Raw genomic sequence first — 25697 nt, 5'->3', positions numbered from 1 at the left:
ACTCGAATCTAATCTCATCTGCAAAATAGCGAGCTTCAGAGTTTTTCTGAGCTCAGCATAATAGCAAGAGAGCACCCTATATGGCTCATATATTTAAATATTTGTATATCCAAAAGGAAAAGATGGCTTCAAGACAAAATTCTTTTCTTCATGTTTCACATGAAAGCAGAATGGTCACCTGGATCCTGGTTCTATTTTCAGCTCGGAAATGGACTTTTTATGTGACCTTGATCAAGTTGACCCCTCTACTTACATGTAAAATGAACTTCCTGTCCATTAAAGTCATACATATCATAAAATAATGTGCCAGTGACTTGATTAACTGCTGCAAAAAAGGATTTGGAATAAATGCCTATATGTGGATGTATTGTGTATACTAGTGGTATGATTTAGCCATGGATTTTAGTCCTAGTTTTTGTTAAAGAACTTTGATGATGTTAAATGAAAGAAACCCATCTAAAGTAGAGATCTATTTTATCAGCCATTATGAACCACTGGGTGGCTAGTAGCAGTCTGTGATTGAATTGATTATCCTCATATATCAGCAGGAACGAGGATTTTATCTTAATAGTACAGATTCAGAACAGAAAATAATGCAGCTGTTCGGCAAACAGTTCAATCTCTCAGGAAGTGTACAAATAAACTTTCATGTTAAATAAAATAAGAGCTTTGGAATAATGGGGAGAAAACATGCAGCTAGGTATTTCAAAATTCTGAATTGCAAATACCGAAGTGAAAATTTACTGTGTTTATAATTTGTGGTATTTTTCAACTGAAATTGAAGTTCTAAAGTTCTGTACATGCTAAGAAAGGCTACTCTTCTCTGAAGGGCTAAAAAACTCGATGGCTGTCAGATTCCATAAATTTAGGTCCTAAAACTTACTACTGTAACAAACTCACACATTTGAATTATTTCCAAAAAACTTAAAGGGTGAGATTTCACAGGAATGTGAAATGCACGTCAGCAATAGCTGTCATCACTGAAACTAAAAATATGGCTGGAGGAAGGAGTTATTGTCTTTTCCATTTGTTAAAAAGGCATCATAGTTGTGCAAGATGTGAAAGACCAAGTGTAATATTCTTTTTCATCTCTTCAATAAAAATGGCCTCGTTCAAAGTTATATTATTTTCTGGGCTGGGTAAGAAATGTATTCCAGGACTCCTGTTGAAAACTGCACCGGTCCTCAGAAATGAATTCACACATTCAGTAGGCCAGTGAAGTCTAAGCAGGAGCCCAGCGAGGTTGGTGAGTGGGCTGGAAAGGTTGTAGTCCCAACAGCCAATGGTCACCTGATATGTGTAGATATACATAGACAGTTGTTCAGTTGAACTCATAAACTGCCGTTGGTTCAGACAAACAGTGCTTGTGTTTTGTGCTGAACTAAATCTAGCCCTTCATAACTTTTTGAATGGGACTGTTGTTTGTCAGGGTTGTACATACTTTTTGGTTTTGCCTAGAGCTAAAAAAAGTCAACCCAGAAGTGTTGCTGTGGAGAAACTAATAGGCAAAAACCAGAAATTGCCAAGAAGCCCACTGGTCTAGAATTACTTCTAGGATCAGCAGTTTTGCACGTGATGAGGCTTTTGTTGACAAAAATAATTTTTTCACAGTTTTGTTTGATGTCACTGGGTTGACTATTCCATCTCTCTTTCACGCAACCCTAGGAATTGATATCTGGGGCTAGAGGATGAGGATGGATCTGTGTAACAGTGGTATTTGGCAGTTCCGCTTATCCAATAAATAAATTGGTTTCTGACAGTTCCCAGCTAGTAAGTGTAGCTGCAGTGCTCTCTAGTGGTTAGTAGCAGTGAATTATTTTTTGCTGTTTTTAAACGACAAGTACTTTTACCACTGGCTCATCTCAGTAGTATGCTATAAGTATCTTGATATTAATAGTAGAGGTTTTGTCTTCAGGATTTCTGGGACCTAGAGAAGTTATTATAAAATATAAAATTACGAAGCAATGATTGGAATCTGGGAACAGTGAGGTGTTGAAAATTCAACCTCGGTAGTATTAATTAACAAACAGTAAACTTTGACATTGTCCTTTTTATTTTAAAAAGCAGGAAAACAGTACAAAGAGAAGAATGAGGGAATAAGTAATAAGCAGCAATCTGACCATAGAAAATAACCTGACTCTATTCTCTATCAACTGTACAGTAAGTAGGACTAATGATTCTCTTAAGTAATGTAACTAGTTTTACTAAGTAATCATAGGACAGAAGCAAGTAAGAACACATTCAGAAGACTTTAATACTGCTTAAAGGCAAAACATAATATACAGAGTAACCCCCTTAAACTAGTAAAAAAATACTGTGCCCAGAAACTATGTATTTGTTCAGATATTTTTAAAAGATAAAAGAATACAAATGGACAAACTCAGTGGCTAGTGACTGTGATTAAGATTTTTATTAAACTATAATAGAAATGTAGATTTAAACTATTTACAGTGCATTTCACACTACATTCTTTAGGAAACACATGCAGGTGTCTGCCATGTGAATACAGAGAGGGCTCAAATTCTAACTCAGTTACATCTGTAAAAGTACCTTGGGCATCAGCAGGAATAGCTGAATACAGCAAAGAGCAGGTGAAGCAGGTGTTACCAAGGGTAAGAGTTTGGTCCCTCTTTATATGTATAAAGGTGGATTTGACCCATTCTTTCACTCTCTATATAGCTCAATCCAGCTCCCACTGAGATAAATGGGGATCATATAATTGACTTCATATGGGCCCTGGCATGACAAGCTCATGCTGTGAAAGTTAGTGGAAGCTAGCTATTATATAGCATTGTCACATAAATATACATTTACAAACAGTGGTACTTAGATATGAGTTTCTCTATGGAAACAAACTTCTTTATGTGGAAAATAAACTTTCCCATGCAATTTCCATTCATCTAGCAAAGACAAAGATAAAATACCTTGCTGTCACAATTTGCTGTATTTAGCAAGTGTCACTAATTTACCAGGCCAGATTCTGTGATGTTTCTTTCTTGTTCCTGTGAAAGTCTAAACTAAAAAATCCAGCACTCATTATTTATCATATTCTGGCCAAACTAATTTTTTTATTCAAGCTCCAATGTACAAGCTTATCTTTCAAATTAGTGCAAGTCCCTGAAGAAGTACAGCAGGGAACTGTGAAATAAAGCTGAAACCTTGTGGAATGTAAACTGCATGTGATTTGACATGAAGAAGAAATTGCAGCATCACAGAGACAAGACTCGTAACTAAAGCTAATGTATAAATTTGCCTGAAATACTAGCTCTCTATAAAACCTTTAAAAATGCATGAATTTATTATGATGAGCCATTTTTTAAATCAAAACTCTATCTTCTTATGCATAACCACAAGGGGTCACCAAACAGATCACTTGGGGAACATGCCCCAATTTTAAGAGGCTAGATCTGACTCTTCATAATCTTTCTGTATAATGGGTTAGAAATTCAGCTACTTAATAATTTTGAAAAATCTTGTATATTAATTAGACAGTGTTCTGGTTTTTTTCAGTTTATGCCACTATCAGATAAAATGCATTCAAAAGTTTTATCTTTACACATGCACAGCTGTCAGAGGGTGATGTGTAAAATGAGGCTTCAGTCCTCTCTCTTCTAAAGGGAGATCAGCTGGTCATCAATGGAATAGATTATTCACTTTCATCACTAGCCCAGTTGTATTCAGTGATGACATGAGAGTAATCTGCTCTTAACTTTAAACTAATGAAAAATCAATACCATCTTGAAAATCAACATATTTTCCCCTCCTTTATTGTGTGAGATAATAGAAAACCTAGACATTCTACAGCTGATAGTGGACCTGTGACTAATTTGTTGGAAAAGAATACTACCTACAGTTTAGGAGCTTCACTGTTATTTTAAGGGGAAGAGGTAGGGTTAATCAGTAATTTTGTGTAAGTTAATATGTATGATAAGTAATTTTTTCAGAAGGGGAACAAAATCAGAAAGAAAACTGTACTTTAAGCCTTAAACTGTGCTAAAGTGACTTTTAAAAAAAATATGTCCGTGTCTGAGAACAAGTAGGATCCTGACTTACATGTCTTCACTGAGACAAATATTACAAAATAGTGAGACAAATTCTGTACCTGAAGACTTAAATATCAAATTTCATAATGGCTTTAATGAACTTAAGACTGAACTGACAAAGTGATAAACTCCATTTCAGCTTGTTTCTTGTATAATCCACACTGATTGCTTTAGCTAGACAATATAAATTGGAGAGAATGTATTTCAGACCTGACTAAAATAATTAGATACGTAACTCATGATGAAATGAATGGCAGCTGCATGGCTGTAATCCACTAGCTGGGTTTGAAAATGTTGAATTCTGAAGGCAATGAATTTCAGGCAGAAAACAGCCTGGCTTTTTTTCATATTGTCACCTATTTACATTACGAAAGGAACAAGTAATTTCTGCAAACCGTTCACACAAAGCTATGACAAAACCAGCACACTCTGACTTTGCCTTCAGGCAGAGTAGAACACTATATAAACAATTTGATCACTGGAATTTCATGAAGTACAGCAATCTCTGCCTTTAAGATTCTTAAACCAGTAGTTTAAAGGGTTTGGTTTTGTAGAAAATTATACAGATAGAGGTGTACTATGACATTTAAATGGTTTATTTACTAGGAACTGTATTTCTATGTATGTTCCAATCTTTGTAGTGGAAGAGATTCTGTGGAATAAATGTGTACAGATATGTAATTAAATATATGCACATACTCCATTAGTCTGTTCATTTTAGAGTGAACCTTTGAAAAAACGCAACATCATGTCCATTTTTTTTCAAGACAAAGATATGAATCCAGCACTCCTTTGTAGTAGTTGTAAATTTATGTCATAATAAAGATTTGCTGAACACACAATAAAGCAAAGAAATACTGGGATCTTAATGTAAATGATATGTCACTATACTGTAATATCACAATAATTGATTTGCTGTGTTGTCACCATGAATTACCAGTCTCAACCATACTAGCAAGAATACACCTTTATATACATATACTTTACTTGTATTTATATTCAATATGTCTCTCATCAGCATAATAATTATATTTCAGTATCTCAAGCATTTTAGGAAAATAATATACAGGGACTATTGCAAATCCTGAAGCAAAGCTTCCTATTTATCAAAAAATACCTAATTTTTTTTTTTTTTGGGGGGGGGGGCAGGCTGCTGTCATTTTTCTGCATAGCTTTGACATACTACATACATAATTGTACTGTGTATGTGTACAAATACACATATGTATCACTGCATAACAGTAGTCCTGAAATTCTTAATTATTGTTGAATTCCATGCTTTTTTTTTTTTTTTAAATTTGGGGGAAAAAAAATCAGGAAGAAAAAACTTTTGTAGAAAAATGTTTTCAAATTCAGCTGCAATAATATATTGTTGTTAGTCATGAGAGAAGTTTGAGATTGGATTAAATCAGTGACAAATAATTTAGGTTGGCAGAAATGCTGCAGACTATCAGAATGCCTTATTATATGTTTTAAAAAAACCTGACTATGAAACTTGGTATCATCAAACATTTTGAAACATTTGCTTCATCTTTTGTTAGATTCTGGTATAGTTTATCTAAATGCAGAGACTGATAAGAAAAAGGTTGTTTTCATTGTCTTTCTGCCCAGCTCTTACACGGGAGGACTGATAATCTCCTGGGAAGAATTTATTGCAGTTTCCAACTAGAATTTTCTGGATTACTCTGCTAGAAATCAACTTCCACACTTTGAAGTATAAGCCCAAATATATTACTTTTGCCTAATACTATTGCTATTTTAACTGAAAATTTATTACTACAGATTAAAAAAAAGTAGCATTTTCTGTGTCTCTGTGCAGCCGAAATTACACCTACTGCTAACCAATCTTAGACTGCTGACATTAGTCTCCTAGTCCTGTCTACCCGAAGAATAGTGCTCTCTTTGTGTTACCCTTTTGGGGTTTGTCTAATGTGTGTATTTTCTTGAATTGGTTCCCAATTAAGAACAATTTTTATTAGTCATCATTTAAATAAAATATCAATGTTACTTTTTTTTTTTTAACTAATGCAAGTTAACTGATTTATTTTCTGAATGTTAATACCCCATACACAAATGGCAAATCCCTGTAGCATTCTGAGCTATTTTTGCTTTCCGTGTTCAGTGTTCTTTTTTCTTACTTCTTTAAGACATTGTGATTGATCATTGTTAACATTAACTAATGACAAAAATGATTTTTAAAGGATCTTAAACTTTAAAGTTTTTTTAAAAAAACTTTCTTCAGAGTGGTCATAGCCATTTCATCATAGCACTGGCCTAAAGAATCAGTCCTTGATAGTCACCAGAAGTGTGCCATTCCTGCATCATTCTGATTCAGATTTTCATCTCTTGCTCTTGCAGTCACATTATCTTTGCCTCTTCTTGCCCATGATTCAGTCTGTTGGTTATGATGATGTTAAATTCAACTTCCAAATGAAGTTAAAACCAGCATATAAAAATGATCCTGTTTAGTTTCCATTTCTCTGTGTGCTTCTTGCAGCTTCCGATGGGAGCCATTCCTTCATGGCAGCCTGTCAGTTATGTTGTGACATTTCTTCAGTCTCCAAGCAGTTTACATTATTCACGGATAATTATGACACTTCTACCACGAAACTCCTAAGACCCCCATTGCCTAGGAATTCACAGGGCTTTTAAAAATTTCTCCAAATATAAGACATTTGCTAAGGCATTCCTCTAGTATGAAAAAAACTACTGGGTGCACAGATTCTGGAGCTCTTCCACTTTGAAGCCCAGTTCTGTCTCCTGGAAGAGGTTAGCACAGCAATGGTGGATTAGACTCCTCAGAGTCAGTCCCAACCTTTCCTCTGAACCTCTGGGAAGAGAACAGGCAAGACTGCTCATTACCTTTATAACATAACACAGCAAGACTGGAAGAGGAAAAAAGGTGCAAAATGCAGTAGTCTTTAAGATACTGGCCACAACATTATCACTAAACAACTATATACATCTATAAAGTAATAGGCTCTTGGGGACAGCTGAGTAACTGCACTCGTACCTTTCTGTGGAGTAGGGTAACAAAAACTACCCTTGCAGATCTTTTTCCATCTCAATCAGATGTAATAAAAGAAACATACTATCTTTATATAAACTTGGCATATACATGGTCATGCTATATCTTGAAATGTGGAAAATAATACAGCAGTGGCAAAACATAAGCCAAATTCATACAGTGTATAGCAAAATGCAGTACTCCCCTATTACTATGTTTTCTATGTGAACTTAAGCTTGTGGTTGTTAAATCAGCATCTCAGTTCCGCTTGGCTTGATTGCTTTCTCCATTAATCAGATTCTTCTCTTGTTGTTCAGCTAAGGCTTGCCATTTCTGCCTGTTTTTTCTACAGCCATCCAGTAAAGGGTAGCAGGCCTCCGACACATGTGTTAGAGCCTGAAATAAATTAAGAACATGTAAAACAGATTATGTTTAACAACAAAATAAGGGTTCTTAAAGATGACCATGAGAGAGAACAGAATGATTGAAATACAAGGTCTATCTCTAATTAAAACTGAACTTTTATTTTGAACTTCAAAGAAGGCTTCCTGCTGCACATCAAACATGAACACAATTATCAATACCTGGCACTAGGGCTGACTAGACTGAGTGGCAGTGTCCATACAGCACTTCATACATAGGTGCAGAAGGAATCACAATGCTTGTTGTATTATGCATCAGTGACCTGTCCAGTATTCCTAGTGAAGTACTATGCATGGACTTTGTTTGCAAGCCAGTCCTTTGAATGTCTAGCAAGGTTAGTCATAAGGATGGCTGTGGATTGGTAATCAGACACAGAGCAGGTACAGTCAATGAGACCGTATTCACTGACGGTGTATTAATGGATTCAGAGGAGTTATCCCAGAAATATTTAAATTCAAGACAGTTGGCACCCAATAGATAAATTACATTTCTGAACTTAAGGGGAAGACTTGTAGATCATTCAGTTTAACTGCACTGGTTACCTAGCTAACACAAGCCACAAAACTTCAGTTCATTTGGATTTGACCTACTCTGAGTAACATGGTAAGTCACATACTTGCAGTGCTGTGTTGGGAACTCATCAGTTCGCACTGTGTGTCAAATTCCTACTGACTGGATGAAAGCTAAGAAAACAGTGGAAAGGCTGTCATTACAACCCTGATTATTGTTTGCTTTTATAGCATTAGACTGTTGGAGAGTGACCTGTGTGCTTGTTCATTTTCAGAGTTAACACTGAAGTAGTTTATATGTTTTACCATTTGTTACTCACTGAAGAAAACAAAAATCTGTGTAAGCAGGTAATATCCCCTACTTGTACTCCAGTCAAAGTAAACAAACACTGTATCAGCTCAAACCTTGGATTTACCACTATCGTTATGGGTTTTGTCTCTTCCTCATAGGCTCCTCCTCCTCTTGAGTGCTCTCTGCCCCTGCAGGTAAGTCACTCTCCCTTATCTGTCAGGTTAGGACACATGCTGGCTTACTCTGGGTCTGTACAAAGTCCAAGATGCTGTCAGCCTGCTGCATGCTCTTCCAGTTCAAGTCAGACTTTGAGACAAGATGACAAGTAAGAGTGATACACTGGAAACTGGAAGAGGCAACATGTTCTGAGAAAAAAGATGCTGCTTAGACCCCCTCCTGTGGATGTAGCATCTCCTTCCTTCTTCTCCAATTAAAGAGAAGGGAGAAGACTCCAAACCTTTGTAGGTGCTTTTGGCTGCTAACCAGGAATGGCTCTGTATTCACTGTGGCATAACAAAGCCGCTGTTACAAAGCAGGGGCGCAGTAGCTAGAAATTACTCACGGACCTCATTTCCTTGCACAAACTGTACAGGAGCTGGGTACAGTTTGGACTAGTATCACTTGGTAACTGTTCATGTAAGCTGCAGTATGCATTTTGGAGTAAATGACATCTTTTTGGTCTTTTCATAAATTGAAAGGTAAAGCCCTTCCCTAACAAGTATAGAACTTCAGGCTCTGGAGCTGTGGGCATTCAAACCTGCTCAGGTGTTCTGTTCAAAAACTTTTTTGTCTGTACCTTCCCACAGACACTCAGTCTTCTTTCAGTGGCCTACCTCCTACTGGGGACAGTTTTCTGAGGCTTCCCAGCAAAGTCTGCCTTATTCTCCTGACAAACAGTTTCTACATCACAGAAATGTGAATTCCAGGGGCAGGAGCTAGTAGCTCCCTCTGCTTCCTCTATCCTTGTTTCCTTCCAGCTGGTGGATGTGGATTCTTTTTAGAAGATTTTACTGTATAAGAGGGAAAAATATGAGTAATCACCTTGTTCCTTCCACTGGAAATTTCTTAACAGTAAGGCTATCTGTTCCTCACCTTTCTTTTTCTCACCTCAGTTCCTATAAAATACTTGCTACGGTCCCAGTGAACAAGCTTTCACTCTAGTGATTTTCTGGTTTAAAAAAATCAGAAATCATTATGTTTTGTTTCATGCTATATCTGACCAAGTATCTGCTTACACAGTTTGTGACCAGGATGAAAAAAATTTCAATGATTTCTCTCATGCACTGCTTTTGTGTGTGATGAAGGAGAAAGAAAAAAATGGGATGGGAAATATTAAAATTCAGGTAAATTTCCTATACATAGCATATCACATTTTGCATGAAGGATTCTGAATTCTTTAAAACTCTTAAACGACACCTTTTATCAATGCATTACATGGATACCATTCTTTTCCTAGATAGCAAAGCATTAGTTTTGTGACTTTTTCTGGTGATCACAGCAGCTGCTGGAATCTGGAATATAACCCAGGGATCTAACACCAAGTCCACAGAGCCCAGCAGTTACCACTAGGTTTTAAAAAATTATAACAAAATACATTAATCAGACAAAATATGAATGATAAACACGAAAATAATAATTTCTTCAACTGAATAACGAACCATATGTAATATATAACCAAAATTTTTTTTTAAACTAAGAGACTAGAGTTTTTTATTTAATTTTTATTCTAATTTAAAATCTGCATGTATTAGAAGCTACACTGAGCCCTTCAGGTTTTAGATATTTGCAATTCTTTCTTAGGCACATACCTCATACAGCTGCAAGCAAACAGCATCTATGAATCCAACCTGCATGCTGGGAATTTTATTTTTCTTCTCTCTGTTCATTAGATCCTGCAGATAAGAAGTAAGCAAGCTCCGTGTTTAGATACATTAAGTAAAAAGCCCAACCAAACCCAAAGAAACAGGCTGGAATTAAAAAGCAGCACCTTAAAAAGCACAGTAAGCTTAGCACAGCAATGTAATCAGTACATGTGTTAATCTGACTGCATGACTTGCCTTAGGAGACTGTCTTCGGACTGACAGAGCCCAAACAGCTAGACAAATATTCAAGCTTTCTGGGTTTGGATAGGTTGCAAATAGGTACCAGTTTAGGAATGTATTTCCTAGACAATTTAGTAATACCAATTTAGATGAAATAATGTTCTTTTGGCTCAGAGATAATGACACACTGTTGGTGTTTGGGAACTGCAGAAGAAAATTGACTACTAGAAAGACAGGGAAGGAGACCTGGTCCTATATTCTGGTCAGTGCAAGAAGTTGTGGCTTTTGAAAGGAATGTGAAGTGCTGTTTGTAGAAGCCATTTTGAAAGAGGTGATTCTGCATGATTACCACCACTTACTGTTGGTTCTATGTTGAGTTCCTTCCGCTCTTTATCTCCTTGATCAAAGAACTCAGTAGCTACAAGCTCAGCAATCTGTAAGAGATTTCACACATTGAGAGCTCTAAAAGTTTGTTTGCTACCTACAATCAAAACTGTTTCCTATCTCTCTTTACTGGATTGAGACACCCCATAATGAGACTCTCCAGCTTAACAGTTATCTTTTAGAATTCTTCATGCACACATCTGTGCACAAACAAAACACCCGCATGTGCTAATATTTACTCTGACAAAGCAAAGTCAGTAAAATGGCACATAGGCATTTTACCACTGATAGCAGTTAGAATGATGAACACATAGAAAAAGGTCAGTTGATACTAGTGTATTGTATCAATTGACTGCCTTGTAGTAACACAGAAATGTTGGAAAGAACAAAGATTCCTTATTTACCTTCAGATTACTGCTAACATGGTGACATAGCTAAATGTGCAGATATTGCTACAAAGACCTGAGAAAGTCTTCAATCCACATACAGCACTTTGAAGGACTGCTTCCTAAGACTCTGCATTCCACTACTGTCTTTGCAATAAGGACTAGATGGAAGAAGCAGAGCAGTTACACGGACTTTGTACTTAGCAAATCTTAAAATTAAGCATATACCCGTTGCTGAACTGGCCATGGTTTGGTTATGGCTGATAAATCACACGCAGTCATCAGCATTGCTCTGTAGAAAAATCAGAGAGAAATCCATGAATTACTGTACTGTGAAATGTATGTAGCCACCAAGTCAAGTGATTAGTAAAATAGAATCTAAAATTCCAAGGAACATCAAAGTCAGAAAAAGATGTGAAATTAAAGCAAAGTTATAAAGGTTTCCAAGGGTCAGTGGTGCGGTAGACTTTCACCTGTGTGAAAATGAGCACACAGAAATGAGCAAGATTCACATCAGATAAACTGTTTCATTCTCTTTGCTACTGCGCAGCACATTTTTTTATTTCTGACATTAGCACTGACTGACATCATTATTGACAGTATGAGGGCCAAGGACTGAAATAGGAATCGACATAGAACATGACTAAATTAGACTGGTTTTTGAAGGCACTGAATTTGAAATACGGCATCCTTCCTTTCTGAGACAGCCTTATGTAATCCTGCTTTTCTGTAGCTGTGCACTACAATATGTGTCTCTATACTCAATCATCTCTTCACTGCCAGTAAGGAATCAGCTTCAAAACAAACTGCTTGTCCTGAATATTGTTATTGATTTCAGCAATTCAGTATTTAAGTATGAAGTATCAACAGCAAAAGAACATGGTACCTAGAAAGGAACCTTACATTCTTTAGAAAGAGCAGAAATGCTCACTTAACTCCATGTGCTCCTTAACAAAGTTTATTATACAAGTTGCAGACTTAATAATTCAGACCCAGGGAGTCATTCAGTGACATATGTGCCAGTGCCAGTTTGTACAGGCCCAGAACACACAGATCTGATGGTTTTAATGAAATTCACAGCAACATGGCATGGAAAATTGGGTACCTAATAATATTAACTGACTTCTTAATCATTTTGCTTTTACTTACAAAAATAGCTCCTTCTGCATAGGATCTTCCAAATTAAATTGCTTCTTCCTTAAAAGTTCAAAAAATTCTCCTCTCCTCCTTTAAAAGAAATTAAAACAAAAGATTTTGCAGCACGTTGTCACAATCGAAACAGTCAACAATGACTATGCAGCCAAACTTGCCTCTCACTTACTTTATGTATAGTGCTAGGTCTGTGGCAAGAATGGCTTGTTTTATCATTTTCAGCGTGGCCTTGTATTCTTCAATGGAAAGGCTGCTGAGAATCTGATTTCCCTTTACAAAAAAAACAAAAACAAAGTTATCAGTAAAATGGGCAACAGCACACCAGTTTGCTAAAGTGTCTCTTAGATACTAAATCATTATGCGTTGCTTGCTGGTATCTGATGTCATTCTTCTACCCTGCTTCCTTTTGCAGATTCCCCAATTTAAAAATAAAAATTCCAGTCTTCTTGAGTAATGTCAGAAAGCCGCACAGCACGAGCATCATAATCAACTGTTACAAAATGAAACTGCAAGCAGAGCAACAGCAAAGCCTTTAAGTCCATTTCATTCATCAAAATTAAATTTGCCACTAGCTCTATCGTAGCATTTCTCTTTCCTCTTCCCCTCACTCCCTGAAGCAGAGGAACTATAATAGAGTCCAGTACCTGCCTATACACCTCATGTAAATGAAAATATTTTCCTTTTATGAAGCAACATAAATAACAATCTATTACATAGAAATATAAGCTCAGCAGCCCACAGTTAAACCAAAGCACTGTGGAGCTGGTAAAATGGCAACTTGCCTCCATTTTTTTTCCATATTTTCCTGAATAGGAAAGAATCATTATAATACAAACGATGCTGGAAGTACTGTACCTGTGATATGAAATGAGCAGTGAAAATACACTGCTTTGAAATGACTGCACATGCTGAATAACTCGTCTTAGAATTAGTTAATAATATAAACCAAGAAGAATGTAGGTTTATTTGCATATTTATTTAACTTAGGTTTGGCTTCATTTTGGAATGTCAACATAAGCAGTGTTTGGTTTGGTCTCATCAGGACTGCTTTGTGTATGTGTAGGCCGGAATGTTTTCTGAAATGAGAGCAAGGACTTGGGTTTATTTGGTGGTTCATAACGGGTCATGAAAATGGCAACAAAGCCTTTTTTTTTTCCCTTTGGTCCAAGGAAACAGGTACTCAAAAGGATATTAGTAAGGCTTCCCTTATCAGGCAACAATTGGAAAGGTCTGGTGGCACTCAGCAATGGAACTGTGATTTCAAAACTGCTGCATTTGCTTTCTTTACCCAAAAAGGAATAAAGATCACTTAGGAATGTATAAGGGTGGGAATCTATCCAAAAGCCAAAAATAAAAAGTAAAATAGGGAATAGTTTCCTTCAGCATAGACAAAAATTTGGCACTCACTGGACTATTCAGGATCATAAGGCATTGATCGAAATGATGATGCTCCATGATTGAGTGGCAATACAGTTGAGCCAGTGGATGTTCGCTTCTGAGGAGTAAAAAGACCCATCAGATGGAGAAATCAAATTAAACATACTACTAATCCAGAAATTACTTCCCTTTTAATGTCGTCTTCTCATTATCTGTTTACCCCCATCCACCCATGCTTGTCTTAACCACTTCTTTTCTGCCTTCTGTGTCAAACAAAATGAATACATGTGGAAGGGTGCGGAGGGAGTACAAATAAAAAGACAATGCTGTTAGTTTGTCAGAGCACTGACAACTCTAGTTTTCTGCCTTCTGTTACCTCTAGAGACCAGCTGCACACAAGGAGTGAGAATGTGATACAAGGTTTTATAAAGAGTGAAAGTTCTTGTATGAAAAGGCAACAAGAATGGTTCATTCACAAGCAAAATTTAAGTGACAGTTTTGGGTTTTGCAGCATTTTAAATGCCTGCCTGGCATAGTCAGCTCAACTACCGAGCTTGTAAGTACTAACACAGACCTAGTCGGAAGCCCACTGGAAGCAATGGAAAAATCCCTGCTGACCTCAGTGGACTCTGGTGTAGGGCCCAAAAGTCATTTCCCAGTGTTAGTAAGTGTACTAGTACTTCATTCATCACCACTGTCTTCATGACCAAACTACTGCAATGTTGTTACCTACCCTTTGCCCAAGGTAAAATCCAAAAGGGAAACAAGGTGTTGGCTGTACTACAGGCAGTGAAAAACAGCATGAAACCAACTGTGTGAATGCAGAAATTAAAGCTATCTTAGTCTAGAAAACAGAATTTACTGTTTGAGTAGCTTTAGACAAAATACAGAAATTCCTTCTCTCTAAGGATTTCTAATTACCCCCTGTTCCTTATTACATAACACCGTATCTTCATTTTCAGCACTGGTCCCACGTTGCTTATGTCATCTCTTCAACAAAACTGGGATTCTTTTGGAAGTCTGTTTTGCTGCTGATCCTGAAGCTATTACTCTAATTATTATCTGACCTACAAACATTTCATCATGTAAGAAATTCTTTTTTAGTATATAGTTTCATGGGACTTTTTGTATGGTTAAGTATCATTCACATGAATTCATGGTTGCAGGATTTGGTCCTGATGTGAGTGCACACAGAGACTCAAGTAAAAGTCATAAAAGGAGACTCCAGGGATTTAAGAAGCACAAAAATGTGGAGAGAAAGATGGAAAGACAAACAAAAACACAGAAAGGGAGATTAAAGGATGCAAGCCCCTGAGGATTATGGGCTGGCTGCCCAGCACCTCCTCTGAGACCACTGCAAAAGCAGTATAGAGCAAATATGCTTGCGTGTTTCTGTAAGGAAACAAATTGTAGGACAGTGCCAACACATGCTGGGTAAAATTCCCATTGAGTTAAGTGGGATGCATACTGTGTCCCCTAAAGTTCATTCGGACTGAAGAGAGAAATATGTGAGAAATATCTTAGGTTATCTTCCCAAGTACTGCACCAAAGAGCTTGCTCAGTACTTACAGACCCTGACTGTCTGGGAAGACACAAGTGCTGGAAATAAACTCAGATCCTACTTCCATAGTACACAGCATTTCTGTTAAACCACCACTCCAGGCCAAAGGACACCAGTGCTTTCTGAACACACTGGTTTGGTTATGCAGTTTTCATACTATGTGCTTGCCGACTTTACATGTGGGTTTGGAAGAAAAAGAAAAGAAAACCCCTGCATATCTACCAAAAGACCTTTAAGCAGTTAATTTCCTGTAATTTCTACTACCAGGACCATTTTAATTTTTGAAACCTTGTTGCTTAAGAAAAGAATCATATGCTAAGTATCCACTCTCCCTGCTTCTAAGGAAGAAACAAAAGGAATCCATTCCTGGAAAAAATAACTTTTCATTTGGATTTAAATGAGGGATTTAAAAACAAAATTCATGGAACTTTCTATTGAAAAAGAATTACTAAGCTGTAATCATCTCTGCTTTACAGCAAATGTTAGATTTTGCTGTCTATGACACTTTCCCAGGACATTTTTGAGAGGAGATGACGCATCTCCAGATGTCTTCCAGGAAATTTATTTTTAAATAAATAAAGCAAAAAATAGCTAACTGGTTCCAATCACTGCAAGGCTACAGTTACTGCTGGAATCCCCTATTAGGAACTAGAAAAAAGTTACTCTTTCAGTTTTGTGGGGTTTTAGGGTTTGGGTTTTTTTTGCCTTACACATCAGTCTTAGTGTTATTCTGAACATATATATGAAGGGCAGGAATTCTGCTTCAGCTTACTTATTTTCTGCCTTTCAGTATTCTCTGCCTCAGACAAACTTCTCCTCCCCTAGTATCTTACTTTACACACAGCGAGAACAGCAGACCACTTCTTCCAAAGGTAGCTTCAAAACCACTCTCCAGCTCTGCCAGAAAAAGATACAAGTATACGTTTCTGGGTATCTTTTCCCCATCTCTGGTCAGATCAGGACACACTGCCATATCACAGTAATCACGTTATACCATGTTTTAAGTCAATCTATTTATTTTAATTGAAGAATCATATACTGTTCTTTAAGTGAATACTAAATTCACTGAAAAACACATTTTGGGCAGATCTGAAATTATTAATAAATTCTAAAAAACCCAAGTATTTTTAGTTATAAATTAAAACATGGAGAAAATTTTAGAAGAGTTCAGATGCGTCACTTTGATAACTTCAAAGTGAAATACTTAATTTAGTAAAAATATTTTTTCAAGATTTTAAAACATTTTGACTATTTGTGTTGTAAAGGTTTGTGTGTAATTCCATAATTGATCAAAGTTAAAAGCGTACAGATAATGCCAAATTAATGCAAAACAGCAATACATTTTTAATGTGATTTAAAATATGTATCTTACCCAAATCAATTTAGAGTTCTGGAAGAACATGGCTAAATCATGAGTAATACAATCAGTTCACAATGGTAGGGAGCCACCTTTGTATCAGATGGCTGCAGATCTCGGCTCCGTGCTGGCCCAGACTAGACAGGGAATAGCTGGTTGGGCAGGGAGCAATCTGAAGAGCTGCACGTTTCCTACATACTGTCCCTTAGAAGCTGGGACCTTTTGCTGCCACTGTATGGGAAATGGGGGATGTGAAATTCGGAACAGGAGCAGGAAGATGCTGTCCCTGCAAAGACTACAAAGAGTTCACTTCATCTGCCCTTGCAGTTAGTGACCAACTGAGGTTATGCATCTTTTCTTTGGACTCTTGGATGTTTCTGATTGTTCTTGTACATACTGCTTTGTAAAAACCCGCTCCTTTGCACAGCCTCACATCATCAAATCAATTAGGTTGTACTCATTTACTGTGATTTTAGTATTCATTTGTTCTTAACTTCTCTCGGACTTACTTACCTTTGTATGTAAGAGTTGTTCACTCCCCTGTGATCCAAGTCATGGCTTAGAGTTGCTATCAGCAAAGCCAGGGTTTCTAAGTCAGTCAGTTTGCTCTATATGTAAAGAGTAATACAAGACGTGAGTTAGCTTTGTAATGGTGGTTTGTTCTGCAGTGTGTGTTGTATCTGCTACCTTGTCATTACCCACATAGCAGATACAGTTCTAGCCCAAGGAGGACAAGGACATAAAATACGATGCTGAGAATAAAAGTAATCTCTGAAGCTGTGGTGCACAATACTAATCATTCTCCATAAGTCTCAATGCAGTTTTCGGAGGGAACATCATCTAGCCCTATATACTGATGAGAAAACTGATACAGAAGAGGAAGTGACTTGCATAATGTCACCTGCAGCGAAGAGAACATGAAGAATTTTTTAAAATTCTGGCTCCATGACTTTTATCTCAGCTCCTCTATTACCTCAAGGGAGTTAGGCTACATTCCTTAAGTAGGTATAAAAATTCATTATACAAATGTCCTTGGAATAATCAGAAGGGAAGATTGTCATGCTTTTCATTGATCACAGGGCAGATCAGTTAAGAGAAGTTTAAAATCCATGAAAAAAAAAAAATTAACCAGTATCTGACTCATTATTAAAGAGTTTATTCTGGAGCTCCAACAAGGATTAGGGGAGAAGTTAGTTTCTCTTTCATGATTATTTTGTATCTTTAATACCACGCAACAGAACTGGACAGAAGATTTATTTACATCTGTTCAGTGAGAAACAGAAACTGGATAAAGCTGCAATTCACACAGCATTTTGTAACAGGACAAGAATAGCAGGCACAACAGTCAGGACAGGAATGTGAAAAACAACTAGTGACAGCACTGATACTGGGAGGCTGTACCTTCTGATCAATCAAATCTGAATTTTTTATTAAGCAGTTACAACTTCTGTAGATTTGTATCTGCTTTCTAGATAATGAAACCTGTCCTTAGTCTAGGCAAAAGACAAATCAGTTTGGAAATGACTGATTTTATGTTTCTCCTAGGAAGATGTGTGCCCCAATGCTTGCTTTTCCCCTCAAACTAGAGAAAATTGAGAGACTTATGTTCAATGCTGTTCTGACTCCAGAATCTAGGACACAAAAATCAGTGTGGAATGAATCCAGTGTAATTAGGAATAAAACAATTTATGGAAATTGCAGTGGAGACTAACAGGATTCCAAAAATAGCAAGCAAGCTATCGGGATCATCAGAGATTGCTAGACCGCACACAGAACAAAACTGCCACGTCCATTTCAGTATAGAAGGAAGGAACAGGAAAGCCCTTGCCTATTGTTGGTCTCTTCCAGCACCTTTTGTCTTTTTTTTTTTTTAGTAAGACAAATTGTGGGGGAAGGGAATGCCTCTTCATTATTGGTATTGGGTTTTGGTCTACAAATAGGATTTATTTATTCTCTCAGAAGTGCTTACTGTAAAATAGTATAAACCAACTAATAACAATTGTCTGTAATCAAACTGAAGAAACATACTAATTCAGAATGAACAGAAACATTTTGTTTTCTTCAAGAATATAAAAATAGAAACTAAAAACATATTTTGGAAAAATCTTGAATCAGTATTTTTCTTATTTTGGGGATCATCTAGCTCTTCAGTATTTGTAATAAAGAATGATTATGTTGTTTTTTAAATATTGTTCAAAACCATTGAAATAAGCATTTATAACTTAATTTTCAAAAAATATTCTACTCTTTGTCTAAAGCTGTACTCAGCTTTGTGTTTGAACTTTAAAAATGTCCTTTTGAATATTATAAGGAAACATCCTGAAACAGGATCACTCCTTTTCTTCTCCACCTTTTTGATTTGTTTGTAGCATAAGCATTAACTTTAAAAAAGGACAATCATGTACGTTCCTTATTTGAGATATTCCCATTGGGAACACCCACCTGATCATTTCCAGAGGATTTAACTGAAACCAGGTACGTAACACAATAATAATTTTACAAACCAAGCCCTTAAAGACGTAAGTCTTCAGGAGAAGTATTTTGATTTCACTAGCAGTACCATGGAATGATGAACATCTTACTGACATGACAATCAGAACTATGCATCATTATAGAATTTGTTTAGCCAGAAGATTCTTAATGTAGAAACAGCAAAATGTACCTGAATTTTACCAGATTTTAAAGCAGCAAACATGCACTGTGCTGTATTAAAGGCATGTCTCCAGTTGTGATAAGCAACATTTTTCCGATAATTTTTCTTTACACTTAAAATCCATCTGCAGAGAACCTTTAAGAAACAGCATCACATAGTTAACTGTAAATGTATTAGAAATGTATTCTTTTTATGAAAACAAATCTTTCTCTAGTCCTGCTTGAAAACTGTCTCTCTTAAAGAAAAAAAAAAATTCCTTTTAACTCGATTAAGTTCAAATACAACATACTTATAACTGTGAACATAGATAAGAATATGCTTACAGCCACTAGTTCAGCCCATCATTGAGTATGTAATACTTGTGGGTTTGGGTTTTTACTACTAATCGCTAAATGTTGGTGTCAGAGGCACTGCTGTTAATTCAGAAACTGAGCTATGTTGAGCTAACTGGAAGAAATCCTTGTTTCTAATGACATATTTGATAGAGAAAATTTATTTTTTTAATTACAGAGTACTCTTAAGAGCTGTTTTGATAACGAACATGTGGCTTTTCCCTCATAGCAGCTTGTCAAAAGGCAAGCAGAATTGGACTTTGGAAAGCAAAGTATGACAGAAAGACAGCAATTACTATATTGCTGGGTAGTATTTTTTTATGCAGGAATAAAGTATTTCCTGGATGTTTCACACAACAGTATTGCATGTTGTAGGTTATACTTGACTTTTAAGAAAGTCGAAGGTATGAAGGTCAGATAGTAATTCGATGTGTACTAGGACAGGTCCCTTGGTTAAATGGCTACAGCGTACTGGTCTATGTTAAAAGGCGGCTTGATAATCTAGGCCTTGGTTTGTTCAAGAAAATTTTTAGTGTTCCTAGTGAAAGATTTTGTACTGACAGACAGTATTGTTCTGTTGTACTGACAGTATCTAGTATCGCTCACTCACATAAACGATTCCACACAGACAAAAGCAGCAGTATTCTCTGCCATTCCAGTGTTACAAGAGTGCTAGGCTTCTGCCAGTTTTCTTTAGCTCTAGGATGGAAAGTTGAAAATGTAGCTTCAAAGCTGTCTATGTTCTCTTGCTTCTACTGAAACGTGTAATTATGTGTCTATTGTCATGGTGTTGTTTTGGTTTTGAAAATCCATTACAATTGCTCCACTAGGAACTAGAAACCCACCCATTACTGAACTACCTGACTCCTACTTCTGACTCTTCTGTTGGGACATATCCCTTAAGGAAGTACAAGTTCTCAGCCTTACTGCAAAGGTGAAACTAAGTACTGAGATATTCAAGAGATCAGACTAGGTAATACAGTACTCCTTTTGACCCTGAAAGGCTACTAATCTAAATTGGTCTATAAACTGGTGATCTAGAAAGTAAGTACCAATTTGCCTACGAAGTCTTCCGAATTAATCTTGCATTTTGATACTGAATTTAGGAAGTTTTGCTGAAAAATATATAAAGCAAAAATAAAGTATTTAAAAATTAAGGTTTTTACAAATAGAATTTGTGTGTATTGACTGGAAGAGCCCTAAGAGATCATCTAGTCCACCTCCAGGGCCAGAAGCAAAATAAGAATACCTGTCTAGATCATCTCCGACAGACACATATCTACAACTAGATCTATTGGTTAAAAACTTTTGGGGAAATTTCCACAGCCCACGTAAGTAATCTGTTTCAGTCTTTGCTATCTCCGTAACCATAAAGATCCTCCTGATCTCTCATCTAATCTTTTGTGAGGGAAAGTCTAAGTAATTACTTTTACTACCTTATATGTACATAGAGAACAATATTACTGTCCTCTCTGTAACAGTCTTGCACTTATTGAAAAGTTGCTATCATGTCCCTCCTCAATATTCTGTTTTCTAGAAAAAAACAGTTTAATTCATTCAAACTTTGCTCAATATCCTAAATAGTCATTTTTAAAAATTAATTTGTATCTCTGTGTGTCTCTTCAAAATGAGCTACAATGTAATTAGTCCACGGGCCTTAAATAGCACTCTGTCAGTAAAGAATGAAATTTGCCCCTTTTTACTACTATCACACATTACTGACTTTTAGATGGCTTCTGATACTAGAAGCTGGAACATGTTTTTCTCTGTTACCACTAGGTATTCTTTTGATAACCATTTTTCCTTTATGCATTTGACGGTCTTCATTAGTCTTTATATATTTATTCTTGCTGGTTTTGAAATACGGCTATACATTTTCAAACTCATTTTAACCAAGGTCTCTACCTCCACTCCCCAAGTTTTCAAAAGCATTTTACAGTCCATTAACCAAATTATTAATCATTCAGTTGAACCAAACTGAGGACAAACCTCAGTACTGCCCACTTTACATAGCTTCCTAGTTTGCTGCTATTTAATACAGATTTCCAATTATATTTACTGTAGGTGTGTTTCACTATTCTGATTTTCTAATAATTGAGTTGTCTCTTTATGTGAAGCAGCATTCGACAGCATTCATACCTCATGTTTCATTTGGAAATTTTGCACCAGGTTGAGGTCTGTGAACATTCGAATTGTACACAGTGTTGTTTCAAAATCTGATAGCTCAAAATCACTGAAGTTGAAGTCAGTCAGGTTGAGAGATTGTGCGGATGGAACTACAGCAGCCTAGAGAAGAAAAGAACACAATTTAGCACTAGGAAAGAGAAAGCATAAGATAAATATCTGCTTTTTCAACAGAGAAGTAGTAACATACTAAATTTTACCTGCACATTATACTGAAATCTGATGACTTCCTCTCATTTATCTTACCTTTATTGTTTATCATTACCTTATTTGCTTAGATTTATCACCCTTCCAGAGATTAAGAGAATAAGGAAAGGATTACCTGGTCAGTCTGTTACCTAAACCACCTAAGGCAAATTGTAACCAAGAGTATGTATAAAATGGGGAGATTCAGAAGATAAGGCAGTGGAGTTGTATGTTTGTTTTTATAGACATGCAGACATCAAAATCTGTAACTGTTGACATTTTTCTAAAAATGGTGAGGAAAGAGATGCCAGAAGAACAGAATTCCTATCAGAATCCACACTCAGTGCTATGGTAGTCAGAACATGTCCACAGGCAGAGCACACTCACGGCTAGAAACCTGAAAAATTAGGGTTCACCTGTGATCAATAATCTTTAAAACCTTTGGACAATGTTTTTGATGTAATTTGACTACAATCATAAACATTCAATGGGAAATTTTATATTATAAAGTAGACAAAAACCCCAACCCCATACTTTTTAAAATTTGTAACTTTTATTATCAGTAATATCTCCATGTATTATATGTATTACAGCTCTACTTTTTCTAGTTATAAAATTCAGAGTATATATATTGGTTGCCCTTCAAAATACAGACTGCTAACAAAATAAATGCTAAGTCTTACACTATAGAACAAAAATTAGTATCAATTTTTTCAGTAAAATAAATGGTGGAGTTTTCAATGCTTCTTCTTTACTTCACCTCAATATGAGTGTGGTTTGAAAGAAAATCAGGTAAAACTGGAATGGTGAAAGTAATAAACTTATGTGGTTTTCTTCCTCTCTGTAATTCTAGGGAAAAACATTTCTCCGGCATGGGGAACTGTGTCCTGGAAGGCTGAGACACTGAAAAGGAAGCATGTGTCATAATCTACAGCATTATTACATGTAGCATGCAACTAAACTCTCCCCATAACTACGTCTACCAATCTCTGTTCTGTATAGGTTTGCTGTTATCTTTCCTGTGTGTCAGAATTGGGAAGTCATGAAAGATAATGAAAAATAGTATTGACATAGGAAAAAAATGTCAGCATTCTTACACATTTCTTGTACCAGTAATTTTGTGTTCCTCAGTTTGGATTCACGCAGTGTTTCACCTATGAGCATGTGAAAGAACTACGAGGCCTGCATGTTCAGTGGAAAATAATGCAACCATTCAGGAACTCTAATGACGTAATTTTGAAAAACTACAACTGCAGTCTGGTATTTCATGAGGAAAGCGGCTAGAAGGACATAGTAGGGGCTCCACAGAACACCTCAAGCCTGTGTTCTGACTTCATTCATAACTTCTTTGCCTTCCTTGATCGCCTGCCTTTGACAGCCACAAAACCTAGTTCCATTTCAGCTGAGACATAAAAAACTGCACTCTATAGCTATTCAAGTGTTATTTAACTGGATTAGGCACCTCCTCTTTCACTTACTGAAACCAGTAGAGCTATGTGCCCCCCATTGTACAGAATGAAAGTTCATCAGCAATTTTAATTTCAAGTTATTGAGCTATGGTCAGCTTCTATAAGCACCGAACAAGCTACAACCTCTTGCTCAATTTCTCCACCTCAGGAATATTATTATACAGAGCATGTAATAGTCAAGAAAAGAAGAACATGTGCTAACTAATTCCCCTCTCTGCATGATAGTGACTTTTTAATTATGACTGCTTACTATAGGCATTGTATTAATAGTAATTAGTAGTGAATAATTAATTAGTGACTCCCATTTCATTACCTGGTTAGGTACAGAAAATAGTTTTAGAAACTTGTCTTCTATTACAATTGAAAAAACTACAGATAAAGCTTATAACTTTTGTTTTATATGCCAAGGTGTTATTACCTTCAAGGAAAGCCTCAAGCACACGAATAGTCCATTCCAGCATGCAGGAAGTCAAGAGAGCACAGTAAAAGCACAGATGAACAGGGAATTCCTGAGTGAGCTCAAATGAAAAAATGAAGTACACAGAAGAAGGAAGTAGGGATAGGCTGTTTGGGGACAATATTAGATACAGTATCAAAGTGCACAGGGATGAAGATGGGAAAACCAAAGCTCAGCTTGAGTTGGAACTAGTGAGGGATGGGAAGCAAAAGGAAGGCTAAGGAAAATGTAGGACCACTGTGGTAAGGGAGTGGCAACTATAAACAGTTTTGCTTTATTTCATTTGCTCTGTATGCTAAAACACAGGTTGCAGACAGTATCCAGGCTCAAACGAGGTGACTGATGCAATATGACATACAGTAGTATGTGGAATTTATGATGAAAGTGAAAAATTTGACTGTATATTATTACACAAGGCAGATATAGAATAGACTAGAATAGGTTTAATTCCAGTTGGAAGTGGCCTACAATAATCATCTAGTCCAACTGCCTAATGAAGCATCTATTTTCTGTGCTATCAGATTATTTAGAAGCAAAATTGCAAAAAGGTATGTTCAGAAAAAAATTTAATCTATTTTGGCTGGCTTGATACAATAATATGAGTGCAAAATAAAAATAAAATTCTGAAGCCAAGAAAATTGCCATTCATCAGCTGACCCTCAGTTGTGGAACAAGAGTTGCAATTTGCAATGTGTTAGCTTTAGCCACCACGGAGGGCCCAGTTTACAGAGTTACTGCATCACTGTAATTTAGGCACCTGGATCACATCTCCACACATTACATCAAAGTTGTACATTCTGAAGCCTGGAATAAACTAGGAGTAACATCCATCTATCACTTCAAGCAAGGTGGTTATATTAGTTAGCTGCTCCACATGCTGATTCTGAAACTGAAGTCTTTCTATGATGTGTTAACGGGAAGACAGTCAACACAAAGGTATCCCAGGAATGTGCTAGAGATTATTTTTAATGAGGGTAAAATACTAGCACAAGTATTTCACAGAAATTTTTGGAAAGTCTTTGTCAGCACACCAAAAAAGAATATTAGACTGGTTTGGGTTGGAAGGGACCTTAAAGATCATCCAGTTCCAACCCCGCTGCCACAGGCAGATACCTTCCCCCAGCCCAGGTTGCTCCAAGCCCCGTCCAACCCGGCCTGGAACACTGCCAGGGAGGGGGCAGCCACAGCTGCTCTGGGAAACCTCAGAAAAATTCTCTACAACTTGCTGACAGTTTAAATTAGATTGCAAGGAAATAATCATTTGCATAAAAAAGGAACTGCCAGCTTACATATTTCCCTGAATCAATACTTAAAATAATCACTTGCTCTGGACTGCTTTCTAGAATCACCTGTCTTTCTCACAAAACTTAAGAAGAGAAGCTAAGGAAATGAGAGCTTTCTCAATTTGGGTAGCAGCTACTCCCTTCGTCACTACTTATCCAGGACTTAGGTAAAGACTAGGAATAAGAATACTAATGTCTGTAACATGAATGACTTCATCTTGAAACTTACTTGGCCCTATCACTTTTCAAGTACTGCTACCTTTATCAATGCACAGAAACAGCAAATAGTTTCAGAAGAAAAATGTCAGAGGTTGATAGTTGCAACATTTGTGTTCTACATTGTGAGTACAGGTACAAGAAAAAAAGGCAGCAATGATCCTGTATCTCAAAGGGTACATGCTAACAAGAGATATTATAAAGGAAATGTTTGTCTCTTTTCCTTGTTTTAGGAATAAGGTTTTAATTGATTCAACTAAAAGACTGCAGTGCAGGAATATTAACCATTAGGGTAAAGGTTTGCAATTGTGTCTTAGGGTTATTAAGAAGAAAACGAAGGCTATTGTTAGTAGGTTAAAATTCTGCCTGTAAGGTTTTGCTTCT

At 36.6% G+C, this 25697-nt stretch overlaps 1 protein-coding gene across 5 annotated transcripts in view; it reads right to left on the bottom strand.

Annotated features, from left to right (window-relative positions):
* Positions 1–2035: 2035 nt before the first annotated feature.
* Positions 2036–25697, bottom strand: part of PDE5A (phosphodiesterase 5A) — a 142677-nt gene continuing 119015 nt past the window's right edge. For all 5 annotated transcript variants that reach the window (XM_074905155.1, XM_074905153.1, XM_074905154.1 and 2 more), the window contains 10 exons: positions 21658–21804; positions 19196–19321; positions 17047–17141; positions 13646–13733; positions 12408–12508; positions 12236–12313; positions 11315–11378; positions 10676–10750; positions 10083–10166; positions 2036–7446 (listed from right to left, as the gene is read on the bottom strand). In XM_074905155.1, the coding sequence (XP_074761256.1) occupies positions 7309–7446; positions 10083–10166; positions 10676–10750; positions 11315–11378; positions 12236–12313; positions 12408–12508; positions 13646–13733; positions 17047–17141; positions 19196–19321; positions 21658–21804 (996 nt within the window). In that variant the 3' untranslated portion in view covers positions 2036–7308. The remainder of the gene's footprint in view (positions 7447–10082; positions 10167–10675; positions 10751–11314; positions 11379–12235; positions 12314–12407; positions 12509–13645; positions 13734–17046; positions 17142–19195; positions 19322–21657; positions 21805–25697) is intronic.

This window comes from Athene noctua, chromosome 4 (assembly GCF_965140245.1).
Source record: "Athene noctua chromosome 4, bAthNoc1.hap1.1, whole genome shotgun sequence".
NCBI lineage: Eukaryota > Metazoa > Chordata > Aves > Strigiformes > Strigidae > Athene > Athene noctua.
The sequence above is the reverse complement of the archived record's forward strand: the minus strand, read 5'-3'. Positions and strand labels throughout refer to the sequence as shown.